This window comes from Onychostruthus taczanowskii, unplaced genomic scaffold (assembly GCF_017590055.1).
Source record: "Onychostruthus taczanowskii isolate IOZ18803 unplaced genomic scaffold, ASM1759005v1 scaffold30, whole genome shotgun sequence".
In the NCBI taxonomy this organism is placed as follows: domain Eukaryota; kingdom Metazoa; phylum Chordata; class Aves; order Passeriformes; family Passeridae; genus Onychostruthus; species Onychostruthus taczanowskii.
The window spans coordinates 5,756,955-5,779,339 of record NW_024500350.1 but is presented as its reverse complement, the minus strand read 5'-3'; the positions used below and the strand labels follow the sequence as shown (position 1 = coordinate 5,779,339).

Below are 22,385 nucleotides of genomic sequence, written 5' to 3'. Positions count from 1 at the left end.
TCATTTTAATAGGAGTCTGACTGAAGCCCTAGGAGAGTTGAAAATACAGTTTTGGGGTTTTCTAAACGTCACTTCAATACTCATTGGATATTTTGCTCCAAAAACCAAAGTTCTTACTCAGGGTTGTGTATGTGACAAACAATGACCAGACAAGACATTTAAAAAAAAATCTTTTGGAAAAAAATAGCTCTAAGAAATCCAAATGCAAATGATTCATGTCAAAGCTGTTAAGTCAGATCATCTCTATCATATCCTCCTCAAATTCCTGGGTGAGAGCACTTATGAAAATTTAGCACCAAAACCAGCTGGGGTCTTCATAAAGTCAAAGAACTGAAATTCTAAATCAGAGAAAATGGGATTTTATCTGTAGTATTTTCAGTGTAGATAAAATGCCAGTGTATAAAACAGAATAAAATGTGGTGAGATGCAACCATCTCCCCCTTAACTGATCGACAGATAACAGTAAATTAACAAGTGATGTTTATTAGTTTAATATTCAATATTAAATGGTGAACAGAATCAAAAGGCTGCTCCACAGAACTGAGTGACTTTGAAACCCCTGAAATTACAAAATGCTGACTTGGGGACATGAAGTGCTTTGGATCCATCTCTGCTCTGCCAGTCCTGTTCCTTCCTCCACTGGATCCCACCTCAGCTCTGCCAGTGAATTTCCCATTCCTGCAGCCAGCAGCTTGGCAAAAACCCATTTAACAGCAGCTTTGCTTGATTTAAGGTTGCAGAATTTGGCCTCTCCTCGTTTTTGGGTCGTCTGGGTTCCATGCCCTGTGCTGAAGTGCTGAGCAGAACTTGGCAGGGGCTGTCCCCTCCCCAGCATTGTTTGTTTGGTATAACATTAGGAAATAAATTAAGGAGTTACACGAGCTTTGCTTTACAGCAAAAAGAAGGAAAAAAGTTTTCAGATAAGTTTCTGAATCATAACCCAGCAAAGATTTATAATAAAAAATTTATATGCAAACCTCTGCAGTGTACTGAGTTTAAATCAACCCCATTACATAATGACCCTCGTCTTAACACATGAAGTCAAATGCAAAAAAATGAACCTGATTGATTGCAATTAGAGCAAAAATCGGATTGAACAGAGCAGAGCCACTGCTCCACAGTAAGGTGTCCCATGGACAGCTGTAAAAATCTGAAATCACCCTCTCACAGCTCTAAAATTTAAATTCTCACAGGTAATAAGGGGAGGAATTCTGAACTACACCCAGCTCATCCCTGTAAACCAGTTCCCAGATTTAAAGTTATTTCAAGTGTAAAAGGAGGATTAAAAAGAAATAAAGGAGAAACTCTACAACCCCCCTCTGGAGCTCCCCAGCCACAAAGCAGGGACAGTGTGCAAGACCAAAAATCTTTATCCACAGAGTTTTTATCTTCTGAATTTTCATTCACATTTGTTTCTTTAATTTTTTTTTTTAAATATCCCATAATTAATTTTTCAGACTGGATTCCTTAAGGGCCAGGTTCACGGAGATAAATAACCTGGTAACCACTCTGATCCCCAGAAGATTTAGATTAATTTGGATACAGCTTTGACAAACATTAAATCTCTTCTTTAATGATGTTCCTCAAACAAAACAGTTAGCAAAATATCTGAATTTCCTTGTATAATGTCACATTTTAATGTAAACATCAAATAATGTACCAAAAGTTTTACCGGAAAAAAAAAAAAAATTAAAGCGGCACAATTCTTTATACCACTGGAGAAGAGGGGAGGAAAAAGCCAGATTACAAACATTTACACATGCATAGTGGAAAAAAATTAAACAAACAAACAAAAATGTATTTTACTAAATTCACGCAATTTTTTTAAAATAGTTATTAAATCTACTAAGCACCAACATACCTAAAAATTTATTTTCAGCTTCATGATTCATTTAAAAAACCTATCAAATTAACTTTTCAAACAAGCTTATATTATTAGCTTGTCCAAAAATAAAATGTAGAGTTTTTTTGGGTTTTTTGTTAATTTTTTTCTTCTTTTTTCTATTTTTTTATTATTTTTTTAAAGTATACCAATACTTTTATCTGAATGTTTCCAAACAATGGCATAGGTGTCTGCAAAGAATGCCTTTACTTTACCCTACAGTGGATGGAAAATACAATACCACATCATACAGAATCTAAAACTATAAAAGTCTGAGAATGCAGCATCCCTTCACAAAAAAGCTGATAAAACTGAAATTATTTAGAAGATGCTGCACCTTTATTAAAAAAAAAAAAAAATTAAATGAATTTAAGCAGAAATAACATACATTTTTACATTAACTGGCCATTTCTGGTACAGAAACCCAGCATAGTATGCTAATGTTATTGAATAAATGTAAATGCTACTTACAATCTTCTTAAATACAATTTAGACAAACTTTTTTTTCCTTTTTTTTCTTTTTCCTTTTTTTTTTCCTTTTTTCAAGTTGTACAGGTAATCTCTCAGCTGCTAGTTTAATGCAACATATCATTAAACATTACACAAATTAAAAAATAACACGTGTGTGTCTTCCTACAGAAAAGCTTCCAAAAACCCGACCCACATCAAAAAATGCAAAATAATGGAATATAATTAAAAAAAAAAAATTAGTTGCAAGTCTAGCAGCAAAGCAATTAAGTGAGGATATATTTACCAATATAAACAAAGGGAATATTTGCAACTACAGGTGAAGCCCCAACTATCTTAGATCTACCGACACAAATAAAAATTAAATTCTCTCTAAAAAAAATAATCTGATTATTTAAAATAGGAGTAAAAGCCATTGCTACCTGATGAACTACCTAGGCTAAGTTCCTGAAACAAGGACAGGGGGTCGCTGTTCTTTTTTGTCTGCTCAGGAGGAGGTTTGGGCTTGGGGGGAGCCCGCAGAGCGCTGGCGTAGGACATGACGGGCTTGGTGCCGCCCGCGGGCTGGGGGCTGCTGCTGTTGGACTCCACCAGCTGCTTGTTGGGCATCAGAGGGGGGAACTGGCCCAGATGCTGGAGCACGTTGTAGTTGAAGGAGTTGGAGAGCTGGATGTTCTCAGCCTTCAGGTGTTCCTCCGGGGGCTTGGCCGCCTTCGGGGGAGCTGTGAAGGAGAAACGGGAGTTGGAGCAAAGAACGGCTCTGACTCAGCCAATCCACCTGCAGCAAGGCAAAGCCAGAGCTGCCACCACCCCTCTGGTAACCCCCTCCCACACCACCCATCTGCCGTGTTTAGTCACTCTGGAATGACACAATCCCAGGATGGGCTGGGTTGGAAGGGATCTTACAGCTCATCCTGCTCCATCCCCTGCCACAGGCACCTTCCACCAGAGCAGCTTGCTCCAAGCCCCATCCAGCCTGGCCTAGAAGTATCTAACTTCCCAGCTCCTGGAGCATGCAGCAGCAGCAGCACAAGACTGACATTAAGCACCTCCTCCGTGTGTTTGTACCCTACAGCTGCAACCCCAAAGCTGCAATTCCGCACAGCGCGTTCTCCGGGCGCACTGAAGGGAAGCCGCTTCCGAATGGGATCTACTCTAATTTAAGCACTTTATCCACTGAGACAGCACAAAGAGTATTTCATTCTTCTTGCTTTACAGCTTAATAGGCTAAAATTAAAATTTACAGCACCATATATAATTCATTCTCCAACAGCAATTCAGAGCCCTGAATGCCAACCAACTAATTATTGGTATTTCAGGCTGAATGCATTCTTGCTAATTGGTATGTTCTTGCTCCACATTTAACAACTCCTGTAACTATCAGAAAAAACGGTGCTTTAAACCATAGGTATAAAACCGCTTTCAAATGAATTTCCTGAATCCTAATGAGGTCCTTTACTTTTGTCTGGAGAATTCTGCTGTCTTGCACAGCCAGAGAGACACCACACAGAAACACAGCTCCATGTTCCATCTGCAACAGTCTAGGAACTGGGCAACAGATATATTCTGTAATTGTTTCAGTCTTTAATCACATAATGTTATTTTTAAAGTGCATCTACAAAAATCTACCACCAAATGAGTGCAAAAGTAGAAAAACATGAAGTTTCTCACTGGAAGGGTCACACACAGGCTTCTGCTTTTTATAGAGCACTCAGAAAAAAAACACCAAAAAAAATAAAATGAAAAAAAAAAAAAAAACAACAACCCCAAAACCAACCCATAGAAGAATGGATATGGAAAGAACACAAGCAAAGCAATTTTGCTAGGGTTGCTATGATTCAACAAAAAACAAACAACCCAGAACATGAGCAAAAAACCTCCCAAAATAACCACAGCACTCAAGAGAAGACAAGTAATGACAAGCAGGGCCAGAGGTGAAAGCTGTGTGTGGTAGAGGTGTCTAACAGAAGGAAAAATATGAAATACACATCTTGAATGAGAACTTAAATAATTTTCTTTCCATGAGCAGAAAAAGCAATGCATATCGAACACTCAGATTGCAATTTTGGGAAGTGCCTGTGTAGAACAACCCAGAGGAATTGACAGCAGCTCTCCCTGTGCTCCATGAATCCCTCCTGATCCAACCCAACACTGGTGCCACTCCTGGTGTGCAGGAGACATCAGCCTTGAACAGTCTGGAGTCAGGGTCACTCCCTCTCAAGCAGGGACAGGACTTTCAGAGCATCACATTCCCACGGGGTTTTATTTCAGGGATAAAAACCAACAGTAATGAGAACAGTGCAGTTACTGGTCATTAACCCTTAGCTCTATAAAACACATTTGGGCTGTAAATATGATCACAGGCAGTGAGCTGTAAATGTGGAAAGCCACAGCAGCCATAAAATGGAGATGTGTTTGCATGAACCATTAGATACAGGGCTCTGTTTCATATACATTTATTGACAAAACAGAAACCATGCTTAACTACAATAAAAAACATTTCATTGCCAATGCAGTTACCAGTGAGAACTTGATATTTTCACTTAGAATTTAGTGTGTAAATGGTACTTTTTACATACACATCTGTCCTCTGAGGACTTTACTCACAAACAGGTTCTCAAGCTTTTCATTAAAGCAAACAAATGTGGGACTGGCTGACCCCAAGCCAAACGTGCCAGAGTTCCTGAGCTCCTCTTAGATAACCAGGGAGTACGGAGAGCAACTCTGAGTGAGCAATTCAGTGATGAATGCCACATAATACTGTGCATTCAGCTCCTTGATTTTCAGTAAAAATAGAAATAGATTGAAGGAGGTGCCCTGAGCTTGAAGCTTTGAACTTAGCATGAAAGATGCTGCCATAAACATGGGTTTGCAAAATTACATTTTCACATTTTGGAAATTAAAAGGCACATTAGGAATTTAATTCTTGAGTGCTGTCGCTGATGTAAAGAGCTTTTCTCATTCATTCTACTCTGCATGTTCCTACTTCAAAATTACTATGAAATTACAAGATGTTTTACGTTTATAAAGTTTGGTGAAAAGCAATTAAATCTTTTAAGGCCAATAAAACCAGCTTATAAATATTTTTCCACATTATTAAGTGGTTTTAATATCCACACTGGAATACTGTTTACATTTTTATTAATTTTGTTTTTAAATTACTACTGGAGATTCTTACAGCAAAATCACAGGGAAGAAACTGTACTATCCTGGTAATACTGTTTGTCATAAACACAAGAAATAGAGAAAACAGAAGAACTGCTCCAGCTCTCTCCTTGCAGCTTTTTTTCATCTCTGAAAAGTTAATTTAGTTTCTGTCTGCTCAATCAATCAGCACTGCTGCTACCACCAGGGAAGCCACATTCCACTGAGATTCCTCCACGGTGAGGGAGAATTTAAACTCGTCACTCCTTTGATGAAGTACCAGAATTTACTAGAGAAACGCTGAGAGCACTAATTCAGTTTATGTGTTGCTCCCTCAGACTGTAATCCCAACACAAAATATCACTGATTCTGGAAAGAATCAATCTATCTTGCAAATAAATCCCACCAGTCACCTTAGCTCCCTGCAGCACAAATTCAGCTGCACCTGAAGCCACTGTGAGAGACTTTCTGGGTTTAGTGGAGCTTTTGGAGAAGACTAAGCAGCAGCAATGCTTTTTTAGCTGAAGGACAGGATGTTACCAAGAAATGGGATTATTCCAAACAAACCTATAACAACTGAAACAACAAATAATTCAAAAACCTTTGCTTAGATTGGTTTTGGGAAAGAAGCAGCTGTACCCACCTAGCAGCTCTCGGGGTGGAACGGCTCTGCTGGCTCCGTTGCATGGAATGTTTGGGTAAGGGGCAGAGGAGGAGGAGTTCACCCACAGCTCAGGGGAGGAGTAGTTGAATGATGACTGGTTACTGTGGTCCTGAAGCTCTTTACACTGACCAAGACTGTCTTGAGGAGTGCTTAATTCTTCAGAACAAGCCTGGACTGAACTAGAGGAAATTCTTCTTTGGTACAACGGCCTGCCTGGTCCTCTTGGTTCATACTGTGAACAAAAGAAAAGAAAAAAAAAACAACCATAAAGTAGCCTTTTGCTCTTTTGATTCAACTGCATGTATCAAATACCATTTTGCCATTCAGTATTTTTCATGAAATGTCTTACCAAAAAAACCCTAGTTCTTTGTATTTCCAAAATACTAACACATTTCAAGTATATATGATGCATACTGCAGTCACTGATAACATATTTTGATCACACAAAATAGAGAATTTTAAAGGAAGTGCAAAGAACATCAACTGGGATTTCTTAATTCTTATCAACCTTTATATCTCACACTCCTACGTGGGTGTTGGATCACACAGAGAGGAGGAAGATACCCAGCATTTACAGATGAAGCAAAGGAAGCACAGAAACACAGAAGAGAAAGAAAAAAAAATATTCTTACAATGCAGACAGGAAAAAAATGGCTTTTCCTTTTCCAAAGGATAAATTAGTGACTCGTACACCAGGATCTGGGTAAGCAGGATACATTTGTGTACTGAATTTTGTACATACAAAACAAATGCTCTGGAGAAGCAAGTGCCCTCAGGAGAAATAATGCAGAGAATTTTATTTGAAACAACAGAAATTACTTGCTTCCATAAACCCTGTAGATCATGTAGATGAAAACGGCAGGAGCTCCATCAATTAACCTGTGGGTTTCAAGAGTTCAGATTTAAGGGCCTTCTAAGCTTTCTCAAGACTGAAAGCAAGTCTGTTGTATTACAGTTTATTCCTAACAATAAATACAGTATTTACACCCATTTGCAATGACTAACAAGAGCACCAATAACAGAAAAGTCATACAGGTAAATCTAGACTTGGTAAAGGGGGAAAAAAAATCCTAATGAAATGTCACAACAAATTAGCTAAACAAACATCAAATAACTTGCTTGCAGAGTCCAACTACTGTTACTATATCATCCATAAAAATTAGACAGGAGAAAAAAGTGCATGAAAGGAAATTGTTATATCTTATTTCTGTCGCCACAATCAAAGGATCAACACTTGGATATCGTGACAATCCACTCCCCTAAGGAAATTCTTCAACAACAAACAAACAGACAAAAAAAATCATAAATTATTGCCCAAATCAACCCAAAAAGTATACATTCACTGATTTTAAAAGGGCTATTTTGGTAAGCAATCAGGAATTTGTCAAAGTTCTGGACACTTGCAAGTACAGAACCATACAGAATAACTCCAGTATTCCCTTTAATGTGCAGTTCAGATCTGGTTTGACTAAACACATGCAAAAGCTTTCAAGTATCAAGTCAATTAACAGCTTTACAAGTAGTGATTGAGGAAACAGTTTAGTAAGGATACCAAAAGTCAAGAAAGCAGCCCTGACAAGTGCCTTGTCTGAGGGACGTCTGTCAAAAACACACCTAAAACCCCATTTTGATTTCTTTGTGCATTCAGTCCTACCTACCAGCTGGAGCAGCAGTTTTGGAAAGTTTATAAGCAAGTCCCTGTCTTGCAACACTTTTACTGCATTTGGCATTTCTGTCACATATTTTGAAAGGAAGAAAAAGTAAGAACTAAACCGAATTTGCACTAATTACATAAAGGCTCACTCTATTTGTCTTCAGATAGCAGGAACTGTCACAAGCTCTATAGGAATATTTATTGGTTTATTACTGCTGAAAAGCCATTGTTCCTACGTCCCGCTGTACTGACAGCATTAACTGTTGTCACAAAGTATTAGATTTTATACAGGGTGGTATGACTTAATGGAGTGAGACAGCAAATTTCTAAATGTCTATAAACTCAAACCTTACTACAGCTCTGGCTGGGCCTGAGGACTCCATTAACCTCTCTGGATCTGTGTAAGACAGAAATTTGTAAAATGCACTGAAATTCAATTTCAGTTATTTTTCTCAGGCTCATAAACTAAATATTTTTTGTTTTCAGAAGTTGATAAACAAATTAAATATGTATTGTGTAAGACAGCAATGGGCAAGGCTCCCTCCCCAGCTTCTGTAAAAACCTTAACAGAAATGCATCACAGAACAAGCCACTTATGTACAAATATTGGATTACATGCACTCAGTGAGAATATTAATTCTCACATTCCTGGAATGCAACCTGGCTCCAGGATACTCCGTGTTTGCACATCAAACGCTCCTCAGGACCTCAGATTACAACAAGAATTAAAACCTCCTGTTCAAAACATGACCTGTCCTAGCTGTGTGAGCTGGCACACCTCCTTAGAGCCCAGGACAAGGGAAGATGGAGAGGGACAGAGCCAGCTGTGTGTGGCAGGGTGTGCTGGAGCCAGCCTCAGGCAGCACAGCTGGATGTCTCTGGTTTCCAACACACAGCCCTCAAAATACATGGGATGGCTTTGTATCAAATTAATGCAGGCAGGGTGGGATTATGAAATCAGGTTTTGGACCATGTTGGAACAACTTTACAGCTCTGGTCTCCTATGAGATGGAACTCAAGCACATGCACAGCTCAACGCTGAGCCAACACTGGGTGATCCCAGCTTACTGACCAGAGCTTCCACCTGGGCTGGGGTTGATTTTCACTGCAGATAAATGACACACAGAGACAGAGCAATGACTGCATGAAACCTCAGAGTAATGTTCCAAAAGCCAAGGCTTCCCATTGAGCAGAGAAAATGTTACACCTACAGCAACAAGAACCACGGATCTGCTCAGGGAAAACAGCAGAGACACAGAGATTCCACCTCCCAGAAATTCCCACTGTGAGCTTTTAATGAGTGAGGTGTTTTGCATTCATGCCCACTTCAAACATAATTTGATATTACAACGACAGGACAAGTGCAGAGCAGACAGAACACCCACCTCTTCTAAGCTGTGGAGCGAAGAAGCAGAAACTGCTCGAGACGCGAGTGGATGAAATGGCTCCTGACCGACTGCGTGCTGATGATTCTGGATTTGTATAAAAGGGCTTTGCTGCGACCTGTGGGGCAGTGGAGGTATTCCATAGTGAAAGCCCTGCCCCAGGAGGTGATTCTGCTGCAGGTTAGCGTAAGTCCAGGACCCATCAGGTTGCAGGTATTTCAAGGGAGACGGGGTTATGTGTTCGGATGGCATTGAGAAAGGGGGGTTGTACATTTGGGGTAAATGCTGCTGAAATGCTGGGTTAGTGGGCAGTTCAATGTCTCTGCTGTTCTCAGTGAAGTTGGGGAAGTGGGCGCTGTGGTTGGAGTTGCAGGAAGGAGAAGGGAGTGCTGGTGGGCTCCGGGGCTGGACTTGTCTGTATTGCAACAGTCTCGACTGGGGGGGCGGCATTTCGGCGCCGTCCCGGCTCTCGCTGGGATCGCGGTGCGACAGCTCCCGGAGCAAGTCCTGGAATCTGCACCCACACAAGAAATGCAGCAGGGAAAGAGAAAGGAAAAAAAAAAAAAAAAAAATTTTGCTGAAATCTCGCTCTTTTTGAGGTGCAGAACACTCAGAGAACAGAACACTGAATTTAAATACTCTCATCTTTGCACTTGCTGACCCTAACTTCAAAGGATGTGACTGAGCAATCAGAAATTAGGCACAAGAGGATTAATTGGATGAAATACCCACCTGAATCATCTCAAAGTTTTAATAACTCTTGAGATTTCCTTTCCAGTCAGAAGAATCATTTTTTTGTTATCTCTTAAGAGGCAACTAAAGGTAAGGATTTCCTGCTTTACTACACAAAGTAAAAAGTTCACATAGTTAAAGACAATTTTAACCCCATTCAAGGCAAAAGCCAGAACAATCAGGGACTCCCCTCACTTGCACAATATACTTCTAAACTTCTTCAAAAGGTCAATTCAATTCAGCACTTCAAAGAGTCAGCTAAGAGGTCATTTAGATGCTTTACCATGGCTATAACAAACCAGATGGAAAAGAAAGCATAGTGGGAGATGACAGTAAACAGAGGCAATTTAAAAATCCAGCCTTTACAATACACATGATTAAAGTTGATGACCACTGGAACCATTTTTCTGCTGATGTTCAACAGCTTCCTTTCTTGCCCCCTAAAGCTCCATCTCAAATACAAGCATATTTTTTTAAAATCTGCTTTTAAAGCAAAGGCTTTTTGAAAAGGAAGGAAAGTTTAAGTTTCACTGGGGAGCAGTGTTTAGGGAGGGGCTGTTTTGTTTCTTTTCAAGCACACAAATCTCAGACTGCTACTTCAAATTGAAGAATTTACAACTTAAATAGGCCTTAACTACACTCAGACACCTCTTTCATAAAAACACAAGGTTGTTACTCTCTATCCATTCCTCATTGCATAAATACAGCACTGAAAAGCTCCATAAAAATATTTTTCCACTACAGCTTTACTACCCAATATACTAACAGAATAAAGCATAACACATAATAAAAGCATAGTTGTAAGTCAGCCTGCCAACTATTTTAACCTTCATAATAACAGCAGCAAAAAGCAATACCTTTAAGTGCCTTGCACTTGATCACAGTCTTACAGATAGGTGCCCACTGCTCAATTTTACACAAGCTCTGATGACTCAGTAAACAAATACCTTGAATATGTTGCCTCTGTTTCATCTTCTGTATTACTGGCAAGTTTCCAGTTTGCCCTAACTTGCTGCTGTTGATGTAATCCAATTGGTTGCTGAGGAAGATGTGGTAGATGAGGATGGTGATGGTGTTGATATGGAATAGTGCCTTGACTGAGATAGGCATTATGTTCATTCCATTGCTGTAACCTGGCTTGTTGTTGCTGCCTTATTGTTTCCAAAGCTACATTTCCATGCATACGATCTATAAAAATAGTTTTAAAAAAAAATTTTATCTAATGCCCCTTTTTAAAGATCTTTACGTCAGAATAAAAAAAGAAAGAATACTTTTTATACAGTTTATTCCAGGGTCTATTATATACTAACTGCATTGCAGTGCATAACCTGGTTATTTAAATCATATGGAAAATCATATAAACATGAATCTTCTAATAAAGTGCTGAATATTCAAACATGCCTCAAGCAGCAAATTATGCTCAATGACATTACTTATGGAAACTAACCAAACAATGACCCAATTCAGAGCAATATGCCTGAAAAAGGTAAATACCTCCTTCATTCTCACTTCAACGTAGTTATAATTGCACACTCTGAATTTAAATAAAGAAAAGTCACCTACCTAAAGTGTCCCCTAAGGGCATTCCTGATGGATTCTCTTCAATGAAGTTGTTCAAGTGGGTTGGCAGAACTGGGTTGTGCTGTGCAATAGGCCTCAAAGGATTATTGACTTCTTGTAACAGAGGTGGGGGGTGTTGTTCTGAAATCACAGCATCTACAGCAGGAGAATGTGGTCGGTGGGGAATGGGATTATTAAAAAAGGACTGGCTGGGGCCTGCCTGGAAAGCAGGGGAAAGCTGCGAAGGTGGTGGAGGCTGCTGATTCAAGTGATTATGCTGCTGAACTACCTGGCTCTGCTGGGGTGGCATTTGGTTGGGTTGTTCAGGCAAGTGATTTTGCTGTTGGCTTAAGAGGTTTTGCTGCTGCTGCTGCTGCTGCAGAGGGTACGGCTGCCTCGGGAGCTGGGAGAGGTGCTGGAAGTGGCGGCTGGGAACTGCGAACTGGGAGTGGGGAGGGGTCAGGTGCAGGTTCAGCTGCCTGGGGTTGGGGTTGTCTTTGCGGTGGAATTTAGCATTGGGGTAACCAACACTGGAACGGGACTCTGGGCTTCTCTGCTGAGGGTTTGCTTCTAAATCAACCTGCAAAAGGAGAGAACAAGGTTTTGAGAATTAGCGTTTAAAAATTGAAATAAAAACATTTCAGTTTGACTAAATGAATGAATGACTAAACATAATGATTAAATTCATTAAGAGAGTATGAAATAACAAACAAACAAAAATACCCAAATCCCCAAAAAATAAACAAAGGAGCCAAACCAGATACCCAAACAACAGAAACCCACCTGCTTGGATTCCAGAGGTTTCTTCTCAGGTGTTCGAATTTTACTGATTTCAGGTCCAGCAGTGTTTTCACTTTTACCTAAAAACATTTACAAAATTATTTCATTTCAATATAAAACTTATTATTTTGAGATTTTTTTCCCCAAGACACAGGAAAATTGACTTATTAGTACGGCATTTACAGCACCACAGACATTTAGTATCATCTACCTAAATAACACTTTCCCTCTAATCTCTACACTTTGTTCATTAATAACCACTAAGTAGTTCTTCCAACTTAATTGCAAATAACATCAGCAGTATTGTGGAAGGGAGATGGAACAATTATACCCTCAACACCCCTTCCCACCTCCCATTCCTTCTGAATCTCACAATATCCCAGTTATTCTATTTGTAGGTTATTTCCCCCATCTGTGGGTCCCTCCATTAGAGAGGAAAGGTGAAGGACAGAAAGGATGGAGGGAGGAAAGTCCTTTCCCCAACCCCATTTCAAGCAGAAACTCCCCCCAAAGCAGAGCAGCTTGCAGAGGCATTCCAAGCACTGACCATTCCGAGTTTGTTCGTGCTGCTCCTTGTCCTGGTGTGGGAGCTGCTGCTGTCCCAGGCTAACAGGGGAGTGGTGGCCCAGGCCGTACGGGATCGGAGACCCTCGCCCGTGTGCCTGTAACAGGTTCATGTTATATGCCATGGCTGCTTGGTGAGTAATGAGGCGAGGGTCGACTGCAAACCTACCCTGATACCCCGTCCATGGTACCTATGTGGTAAACAAAAATTAAAATAAAAAATAAAAATTTAAAAAAAAAGAAAATACAAGAGAGAGATGTGATCTGTTAAGGTATATTAAATTAAAGGCAATGATAACAAGCACACTGATATTAGGTCAGTGACAAGAGCTTTTCAAGCACCAGATGACCTGACACACTTAGACACAACTACAGCTGGTGCTGGGAGGGAAGAGCTCTAAGGGCAGGCAAAACAAGGGCACAGATTTTCGAGGAGAATCCTGGGCAAAAATTTTTCTATCAACACCCATTCTTGTTTCAGTGGTTTCGAAGTTCAGAGAGAAAAGACGGATGGACAAATTGTAGTGTAATAAACTTCACATTAAACCCTTCTCTGTTAAATAGAAATGGTAGAGTTCAAGCAAATCCAAAGCCCTTCCTCCTGGTAGCTATGAGACATTGGGCTGTCCTCTGAGGGGACAGAGAGAGAAGCCTCAAAGGTGAGGACCAGACCTTGCAGCACCCAGTGCTGGGATTCTGGGCCACAGCAGGAGGGGCTGTGCCCACCTCTGCACCCCAGGACACTCAGTGAAGCTCCCAGGACTACTGGTGGACGCCAGAGAGTGCCCACAGGTGAGCAGTGACAGGGAATCACACTCCAAAGTGTCTGTGCTACAGGACATATGTACTGCAGAGTCAAAGCAAAATCTACCTCCTGAAAGCAGGCACAAAGTCAGGATTTTTTACAATGCCTTCAAGTTTATTCCTAAAAAGAATGCTAAGGAAGACAGCTCTGCATCAAATGAGCTCAAACTCGTCCTGTAGGGAATTTATTAAAAGAAGGGAAATCTATGAACAAGAGGAGAGTGGAGGGAAAGTCATCCCCACCACCGAGGCTGCCACAGCATCCTTTAGTGATGGCAGCAGACAACCTCCTCTAGCTTTTACCTTGGGTATGGAAACTGCATTAAACAAAGACATCATTTTATGTTCCATGAACATAAACACATTTTACTTCAGCCCCTGCTTGTTTCAAGTGTAACAACTTTCATCCAATTCTTTTTTTAAATTACTGTTTGCCCTTGAAATGTGCACTTTGAACTTCAGCTTTAGGCTACTATTGCATCTGTACAACCCCAAATCACCTCCAAGCTTCTTTTCAAAAGTAGCAGTCTCATTAGTACCTCAATCTTCCCACTTAATTATTTAAAAATCCATCCTCAGGGAAGGTGAGTTCAAAATACTTGTTTTTAATACACTTCTTTTGATTGGAAACATATAAAAATATATTAACCTTGGAACAATATGACAGAGCTTTTTAAATTACCTTGGTGTGATATTAATATAATGTGAGCAAGCATGACAAAGATACAGCTGCTGGCCTTCTCATTGCATTTAAATTTATCCATCAAATGCAGATTTCTAGTAAGCTTGGAAAAAGGAAAATTCCTTGGTCTAGCAAAGAAAACCAATTTACAGCTGCCAGCTGATCTAAGACACAAAACTGAAACTACAGCAAGTCCCCTGTTCAGCATCCATAACTAAAATTACAACAGAGGACTCATAATTATTGGAAAAAATGAAATTAGCTGTATTCCAATATTTAGCATTATGAATGGAATTAAACACATCTGCATGTGTGGATTCCACATCCTTGCCACAGTCTTCAGGAGCTGTGTACAACACAGACATGCTACTCCACAAGCTTCTGCAGCCTTTGTTCTTTCCTTGCATTTTCCTCCTGGAATATGTTGCTGTGAAGGGGAAAAATAAAGCAGAGACTGCTTCTTTAACGTGTGCAGATTTTGGTGGGACAGTTTTATTTGTAATCCAAAATTCCATGCATAAATGTAGCCTAAAAGACCTGCTTAGAGATCTTCATTCTGTTCCCAAATGTCATTAAGAGAAGGGATTGGAGAGGAAACTGGTTCACTACGAGGTTCTGGAAGGGAAAAACATCCCATTATGCTTATTTTTCTTATCACTTCACTTCAGACACCTTGCACTGCAGACATCCAAAACTTGTAATTTAGGCTGTGTGACGCCAATAGAGAGAAACAAACTTGGTGTGAATCACTGAGGTCTCTCCAATGATTGAGAACTGAACCAGGCAAATAATTCAGAGGCAGATGTCTCAAGTCAGATGAGACAGATTCCACTGGTGTGCCTAAAACACACCAAATTACATGAACATGAAATTGCTTTTAGCCTGCCTGGAGTTATTTGGGGGAGCAAAGCGTTCAGATCCTTATTTCCTGGTCGTCCTCTGCCCTGCCACTCCTAAAGCCAGCAAAGCCCAGAGATTTGGAGTGCTGAAAAAAACCTGCAAGAACTTCACTATGTGATTTTGCCATACATTTATGTGCACACAATAGCTGAGGTGGGGAGGGGGGAGAAACAGAAAATGAATTCTTACAGGCAAAGGCACAGACATGACCATATTTCCTCCATAGACAGCAGGTACATATAGAATACTTGTCCCAGTGTGTGGATCTATCCTTTGAACAGGACTTGGAGATTTCCCCAGATTGGGGTGAGGTCCCAGAGGAGGAGGGGGAGGAGTATATGCTCGGATAGGATTTCCAATTAGAACAGAAGGATTGGGCTGAACTGAAAATAAAGATAAAAATAAAAGATATATACATACCAAAAAAAAGAAGATATATACACAAAAAGTACATGAAGATGACCATTTCTTTGTTTTTTCATTCTAACAGTATCTATCTTGACAAAGTAAGCGTGCAACTCTATAACAGCAGAGGTCTGACGCACCAAGAGAAAGCATTAATCAAATCCTGTATTGCATTTCAAAAATTTGAAGAGGCAGAAAATACAAGCTGAGATACAGAGAAACAGGTAGCTGGTAAGTGCATTAATGAAAGAATGTCCCAAACCAATTAAATATGCTGACAGCCAGGGTGGCTGCAAGCACCGAACAAAACTAAAATAACCCTCGTTTCTTCAGCAGGGAAGACAAGCTCTAAACTAATGCTTTTCCAAATTAATAACAAAATTATTCAGCTGTTGCATGCTACCTTGCAAAGGTATGATCAGCAATATCTGGATGTATGACAGCAAAATTTAACTTCAAAGTACCTCAGAAAGTAGTGCATGTAAAATAATGTCCAAACCCTTCCAGTGCAAATACCCTGGTACAGGGCTGTACATGATGAATTTCAAACACAGCTATTTTTTTTAAAGGCTAACAACTGTGTTTGTGTTAAAACTTTAAAATAAGTGCACACAACACCTATAAAGGGTGAGCCTTGGAAGTACCAAATGTCCACTTAACAGTCTGTGATCTGTTTCCCACATGCAAACAAGTAAATGGCTTTCAAACAGAGAAGAGACCAGATACTCAATGTATGTCAAACTACTGTCAGCTTCAGTGGGCTCAGGAATTCCCCAGGAACTGCAGAGGCACTCACCAATTCCATCAGGTGGGAAATGGTCATTCTGGTTATGATGATGGACCTTGCCCTTTAAAGGAAAAAAAAAAACAGTAATAGTTGATCTTTGCATTCTTACACAAACCAAAGCTTTTTATTTCAGGTGAACATGATAATTGAACATAAAACAGAGTTTGAAAGGAGTCAGCCCAACAGTTTATTCTTACACATTCAACCATTCAGTTCCACCACCTGCCTATGAATTTGCAAAGCTGGACATAAAACACCACTAATTCAATTAACCAGAGGGTCATTACAACTCCCCCTGGGAAAACCCTCTCCCAGGGCCTGTTTTCAGATGCAAAGAGAGTTACAGCAGATATTTTGAGTTTCCTTTCTCACCATTTATTTCCCACTGTCCCACATCTCTCAGGAGCAGCACCCAGCACCAGTGTAACCCTCAGCACTCCTCTGCCATGGCAGCTTCAGTGGAAGCATGATCCATTTTCTGCTCCAGGTTCCAGCTCAAGAATGCTGGAGACAAAGGAGCTGCCCCCAGTTTTACTCAGGTGCTCAGCCAGCCCATGAGACATTGTCTCCCTGCCCCATCTCATTTACCAGCTTCTGGGCTGTGGCTCCTCTGTGACTGCTCCCCAAAAGTGCAATACAGGAGAGAAAAGAATGCCGGTGCTGGGGGAACTGCTCTTCCTTGGTGAAACATTAGAAAAGGATTTTAACAGACCTGAGTTATCTACTTTCTCATGAGTTTGCAGCATCAACTGATTAGTTAATATTCATAAACTGTGAGCACATATTCCATTGCCAGTATGCTCTCAAGTCCTTTGCAGCACAGAAATACTTTACTTAATCTGGACCTAAGTACGTTCACAAATTTAAAATAAATCTAGAAACGCTTTGATGCTGCAAAACTTTTCTTGCCCAGGAGATAAGTCTAGGCAGTTTTCCAGCACTCTGAGCAAATTAGTCAGGGTACAAAGACAGGTTGTTTGACAATGTTGACTCATGCATAAACCAGATTAAATAACTGGTCTCCAAATTTTCCTCTCATTTGAAAAATGAATTATGGAAAAATAAAATAATAATTGCTTCTCATTGCAGCACTTAAACAAAGGAAGCCTGTTTATTCAGCAGAGAAAGATTCAATCTAAAAACGTGGAGGAGCTATAGCCTTAATCACTCATGGCCAGCACACAGCATTTCTGTACCTATTACAATGTCAGAGGCAAGCAGCATGTGCAGAAGTCTGACAAACTTCTGATCTAACCTGTCACACCTGTATTTTATAGGTGCCATATTTTTCAAACTGAAATACCACATACTTACATAAGTTTGTAAGAAAATAATGACCTACGTTTGTAAGAGGAGCTGTCCTGCTCACTGGGAGCTTCAGTATGCCCCTGGATCAGACTGGTAAATAAAAGTCAGCTGGGGCCACAGGAAGCTGGCAAAGGGAGTTGCTGCCTTTCCTTTTTCTTTTTCTCCTCACAGTTTTGAAGGCTTAACAATTTTCTAGCAGTCTCTTATAAAACTCAATTGTTATCATTTCTCAAAGATTTTCACACCAAGGTTCATGTCCCCACTCATCTCCAGAATACCTAAACCTACCCTAGAACTGATGGTGACTGTCAACACTGGAGCACAAATGCACTCAGTTTCCTCTAAAAACTCACTCCACCTTTGGAATATAAAAATCCACATTACATAAAGGCTCTCAGGAAGCCCAGACCAAGATCTGGGTGAGTGCAGGCAGCTAACAGCCTTGTCATTCCTTGGATCCCCCTTTAGTCAACAAACAGGAGTAGAAAGAGTTCTCCAGAGATTTATCCTGACCTGTGATACTCCCTGACTGCAGGAAATGTCTGGGTGATGATGCACCCTGATTTAAGTGCCTGAACCCAGACCAGAAGCTGGCAGGCAGTGAGTGGGAGGTAGGAAAGTTGTAAACTCAGAGCTTAATTTACTGTACGTGAAGTCCCCCCAGGGAAGCTCTGAGTTCTGGAGACTTTCCCTTTCCACATCATCACCTTCAATAAAAGCTGTCCCCATGCAGCTCCAGCCCTGCTTCCCACTGCCATGCCTGGCCAAGCCACACAAACACAGGACAAGGCACTGCCCTCACAGCTCCATGCTGGCTGCTGCCCTCTCAGACAACACTGAAACATTTTCCTTCTTTAAAATCTAAACAGCAGAGAGGTTTTTAACGTCCCTACATAAATCCAGGAGCAATTCTGCTGAATAAGAAGTGCTGCTTGTACAAAAATACTTTTCAGCACATGTAAAAGACAAGCCTTGACTTGCACAATGTCCATAAACTCACCACAAAATACAGTATTGAAGACTGGTTTTATTTCTTGTGCTACAAAATGCACTAGCACTAGGTTTTAATCCTTCATTTTTAATGTTAAATATACTGTGCTTAGGATGTCTAAAATAAGCAAAACCAACCATCTGCTTTTCAAACTTGAGCAAAGGGAAATGCATCCCTGATCCCAGCTGTATTCTCAGGGTATTTGATTATTACCTGCTCACTGCTCTGCTCTTACTGCACACACTTACTACCTGTCAGTGGCATTCAGAGGGAAGATTTTATTTAGAATTGTAATACAGGTGGCTCAAACACTTCAGATCTTAAGATGAAAATAGAGTGTTGGCAGTTGGAACAGCACAAGGGCTTAGTTTACCAACAAACTAAAGCAAAATAAACAGAGCTGTCTACTTACAAGGCTCTCACTTTCCCCAACACTCACTCCCCTTTTTCTCCTAAATGTACTATACCTGCATTCTCAAGTACTTTTTTTTTTTTTCAGTTAGGAAACTAAAAGTATTAATAATGATGTTCTATTATTAAGGACAAGACTGAAGAGCTCATGAAAAATGAGAGTACAGCAGTGGCTTTTAAAGACAATTTTGTAATTTCTGGTTTTCTGTAGGCCCAGTGTTTTGACACATGACTAGAAGCTTTAGAAATCTGGTGTTTGTTTCAGAAAGTAATGCATGCATCTTGATGAAGAAACCAAATGTTCTCCCTTACAAGCTCCCTTTTGGGAAGGACTGCCAAAGGGAAAGCTTTCCTCTTTGTATTAAAAAAACCTGCTGTAAAAATTTCATTTCAATGATACAGCCTGAAACAAAAATGCAAAGCTATGGGAAATACGTGCAGTTCTTCCTTCCTGTACACGGAGTTCATCACAAAGCTGACAACCTGTATTTCAGTTCCATCTCTAAACACAATTTAATTAAATTACAACCCAAATGATTTTGATATAAACTACAAAAAACTATTAAAATAGAATTCATTACTAATATACCACCCCCCAAGAAAGCTCTAAAATGTAGTGGTTTTTCTTTATCATCCTAAGGAAGCTATGTATTTTCATCACTTCTTCACCTGCTTTTATAAAAAGAGCTGATGAAATTACCACTCAGAGGTAATTTTATCTTTCTGTCCTCTTGATGCTAATGAAATCTGGTCTCTGAAGGACATTATCACTGAGCTAATCTATGCAATAAACCAGTTTACAACATATTTTTAATTACATCAAAAATCATCTTACATAACTTAAGTCCTTGAATTTTAAATGTGATTTTTAGACCAAACCAAATCCCTTTTGGCTATTATTTTGTTGGCTACTTTTACTCCTTGTCATTGTCTTTATCAACCTGTTGTTTGTTGAGGTACAGTCTGAGCACAGCTTGGGACAGGGACTGGCTCTTGGTCAGAGGGTTTAATCTGGTTTATCTAAATGCTGAGCTTCCAGGGCTGAAGTTCTCCAGGGTCACTGCAAAACTGCCAGCAGACAGGCCAGAGTGAGCCAAGGTGTGCTGCAGTAAGGAAACAAGGCTCGGACAACCCCAAGCTATATTGCTAAAAACTTAATGATAACACAAGTCTAGAGCTTTCACTTGAAAATGCTGAGGGTCCCTCTGGAATCTGCATTCATATCTGACTGCGCTGATGCAATTTTAAAACAAACAGCTTGTTCCATAAACCTTTCATGCTATTTCTCTAGGTTCCCTTGCAGCTGCTGACAGAAGCCATCCCCAGGAACACTGTACCTTCGGAGGTGACTGCTGCTGCTTGCTGGGGTTGGCTGAGTGCTGGTGCCGCAGCGCGCGGGGGATGAACTCGGGGGCCAGAGGGTTCAACACGTAGGTTTTCTTTAACTCCAGAGCTTCCAGCTGAGCTTTGATCTGTTCAAACGTGATGCCATGAAGACTTTCGTTCTCGTGGCACAGGGCAATGAACCTTTCCCAGAATTTCCTATGGAAATGATTTTTACAAACAGTGAGGAAGGCGCAATGGCTGTTATTAAAATGAAAACAGATTAACGTAACTGTGGGACATTTTTATTGTTTGTGTGTGCTCATTTCACACACCAATCCATCCACCCTGAACCTGCTCCCTGCAGCTGAGCCCCACAGCACAGAGCAAAGCTCCCCAGCCACTCCAAATGGACACACAGCTCTGTCCATGTGCATCAGGTCACAGCACTGGCTGGGTACCACGTTTGGGATTAATGCCATGGACACCTCCAACTCAGAACTTTTTCCTAGAAAACTAAAACCAGCAAACTCCATGCTTAAAATTCTGGAATGTATGACTTAAGGCATTTATTGAAGCTCAAACAGTGACAGGAATTACACAGATTTTCAGTCCCAGAAGTTGTCAAGAACATTCTCTGCATTTAGGCAGATCCTTCAGTGTAACAAATACCAAAACCAAGAAAAAACAAACAAAGGGTTTTGAGATATGCCCTCAAAACCACTCTTGTGAAACACTTCAGAGGCATGTGAAAATTAGAGATTTTTTGAGATCCTCTAGTGGAAAACAAACAAAAGCATGAATTTTAGTGCATGTCAGATTTCTCCATAACATACAGAAGTATTTCTGAGCTAGGAAAACAACCATCAGATGATGCATAACTTGTAGATGAAAATTCTGTTTCCAACTTTTTGGAGGATGGAGGGTTTTTTTAAACCATGTAATAAAATAGCATTCCTCCCTGTCTTCTGCTTTCTCATTACATGTCTTTCTACTGCTTTATAAAAAAAGGCTTTTTTTTTTTTTTGTTAACATTCACAGCAAGATCTACACAAAATTTTTCACTTATGATTTAACCTCAAAGGAACTTTTTGGGTGAAGTTACTGAAGCTTAAAAGTTATTTAAATAAGGTCTGAAGATGTCACTTGAAAAAAAAACCCAACAAAACTGACTGAGCTGTCTCTTTCAAAAATATCAAGAGTAAAGGTGTGCTTGACTATAACTCCTGCTTGTTCACCCTTCAGTAATAAGGTCTGGCCTATCAGCAAGCTCTGTTCTTTCCTCAAAACCTGCAAAATGAGAGATTGGTGCACATTAATTGTACCAGCAATGTCACATTTTGCTGAGTACCTGACTTTGTGAGAAAGAACAACTGTCTTGCAAGAATACTGTGATGCTACTGATGTTTTTAAGAATTCAAAATTGTTTTCCCTAAAAGCCCATTTCTGCTGTGATTTTAAAGAGGCAAGAAATGCTCTTTTGAAATTCAGAATGCAAGTTGGCCCTTTTTCTGCATTTTGCTCTAAGGCAAATAGATCTTGCAAGGTTTTAAATGAGAATTAAAAGCCAAAATTAAATGCATCACCGGGATGCTTTAATGAAGGAATTCCCTCTGATTAATCAATTCAGTCACCAAACCTACTGCCAAGTACCCCAAATCCACTGAGAGCCATCCACTTTTGCTGAGAATGCTGAGAATGCCCCAAGCAGTCTCTCTACACATGGAACACTTGTTCTGGGGTGTAAGAACAGAGAATAAAACCCTGCTGCCTCTGAGTGTGCTCGGGAGTTTAAAGGGGGTGTCTGCCAAAACAGCTCTGTCTAGTCCAGCTGGAGCACACAGGAATGTAATGATTACCCTGGGCATACTTCACAAAGCTCTCTACAACTATCATTAGAGTCTTGACTCATTTTGACAGGTATTAGAATATTTATAAAAT

The 22,385-nt window shown here is 40.2% G+C and overlaps 1 protein-coding gene across 6 annotated transcripts in view; it reads right to left on the bottom strand.

Annotated features, from left to right (window-relative positions):
• Positions 1 to 1,453: 1,453 nt before the first annotated feature.
• HELZ (helicase with zinc finger) overlaps positions 1,454 to 22,385 on the bottom strand; it is an 84,548-nt gene continuing 63,616 nt past the window's right edge. For 5 of the 6 annotated variants that reach the window (XM_041409455.1, XM_041409459.1, XM_041409461.1 and 2 more), the window contains 10 exons: positions 20,459 to 20,663; positions 16,421 to 16,472; positions 15,409 to 15,602; positions 12,817 to 13,024; positions 12,273 to 12,349; positions 11,493 to 12,069; positions 10,877 to 11,117; positions 9,198 to 9,711; positions 6,138 to 6,390; positions 1,454 to 3,072 (listed from right to left, as the gene is read on the bottom strand). In XM_041409455.1, coding sequence (XP_041265389.1) covers positions 2,741 to 3,072; positions 6,138 to 6,390; positions 9,198 to 9,711; positions 10,877 to 11,117; positions 11,493 to 12,069; positions 12,273 to 12,349; positions 12,817 to 13,024; positions 15,409 to 15,602; positions 16,421 to 16,472; positions 20,459 to 20,663 — 2,653 coding nt within the window. In that variant the 3' untranslated portion in view covers positions 1,454 to 2,740. The remainder of the gene's footprint in view (positions 3,073 to 6,137; positions 6,391 to 9,197; positions 9,712 to 10,876; positions 11,118 to 11,492; positions 12,070 to 12,272; positions 12,350 to 12,816; positions 13,025 to 15,408; positions 15,603 to 16,420; positions 16,473 to 20,458; positions 20,664 to 22,385) is intronic. The other variant, XM_041409460.1, reaches the window with a different exon arrangement.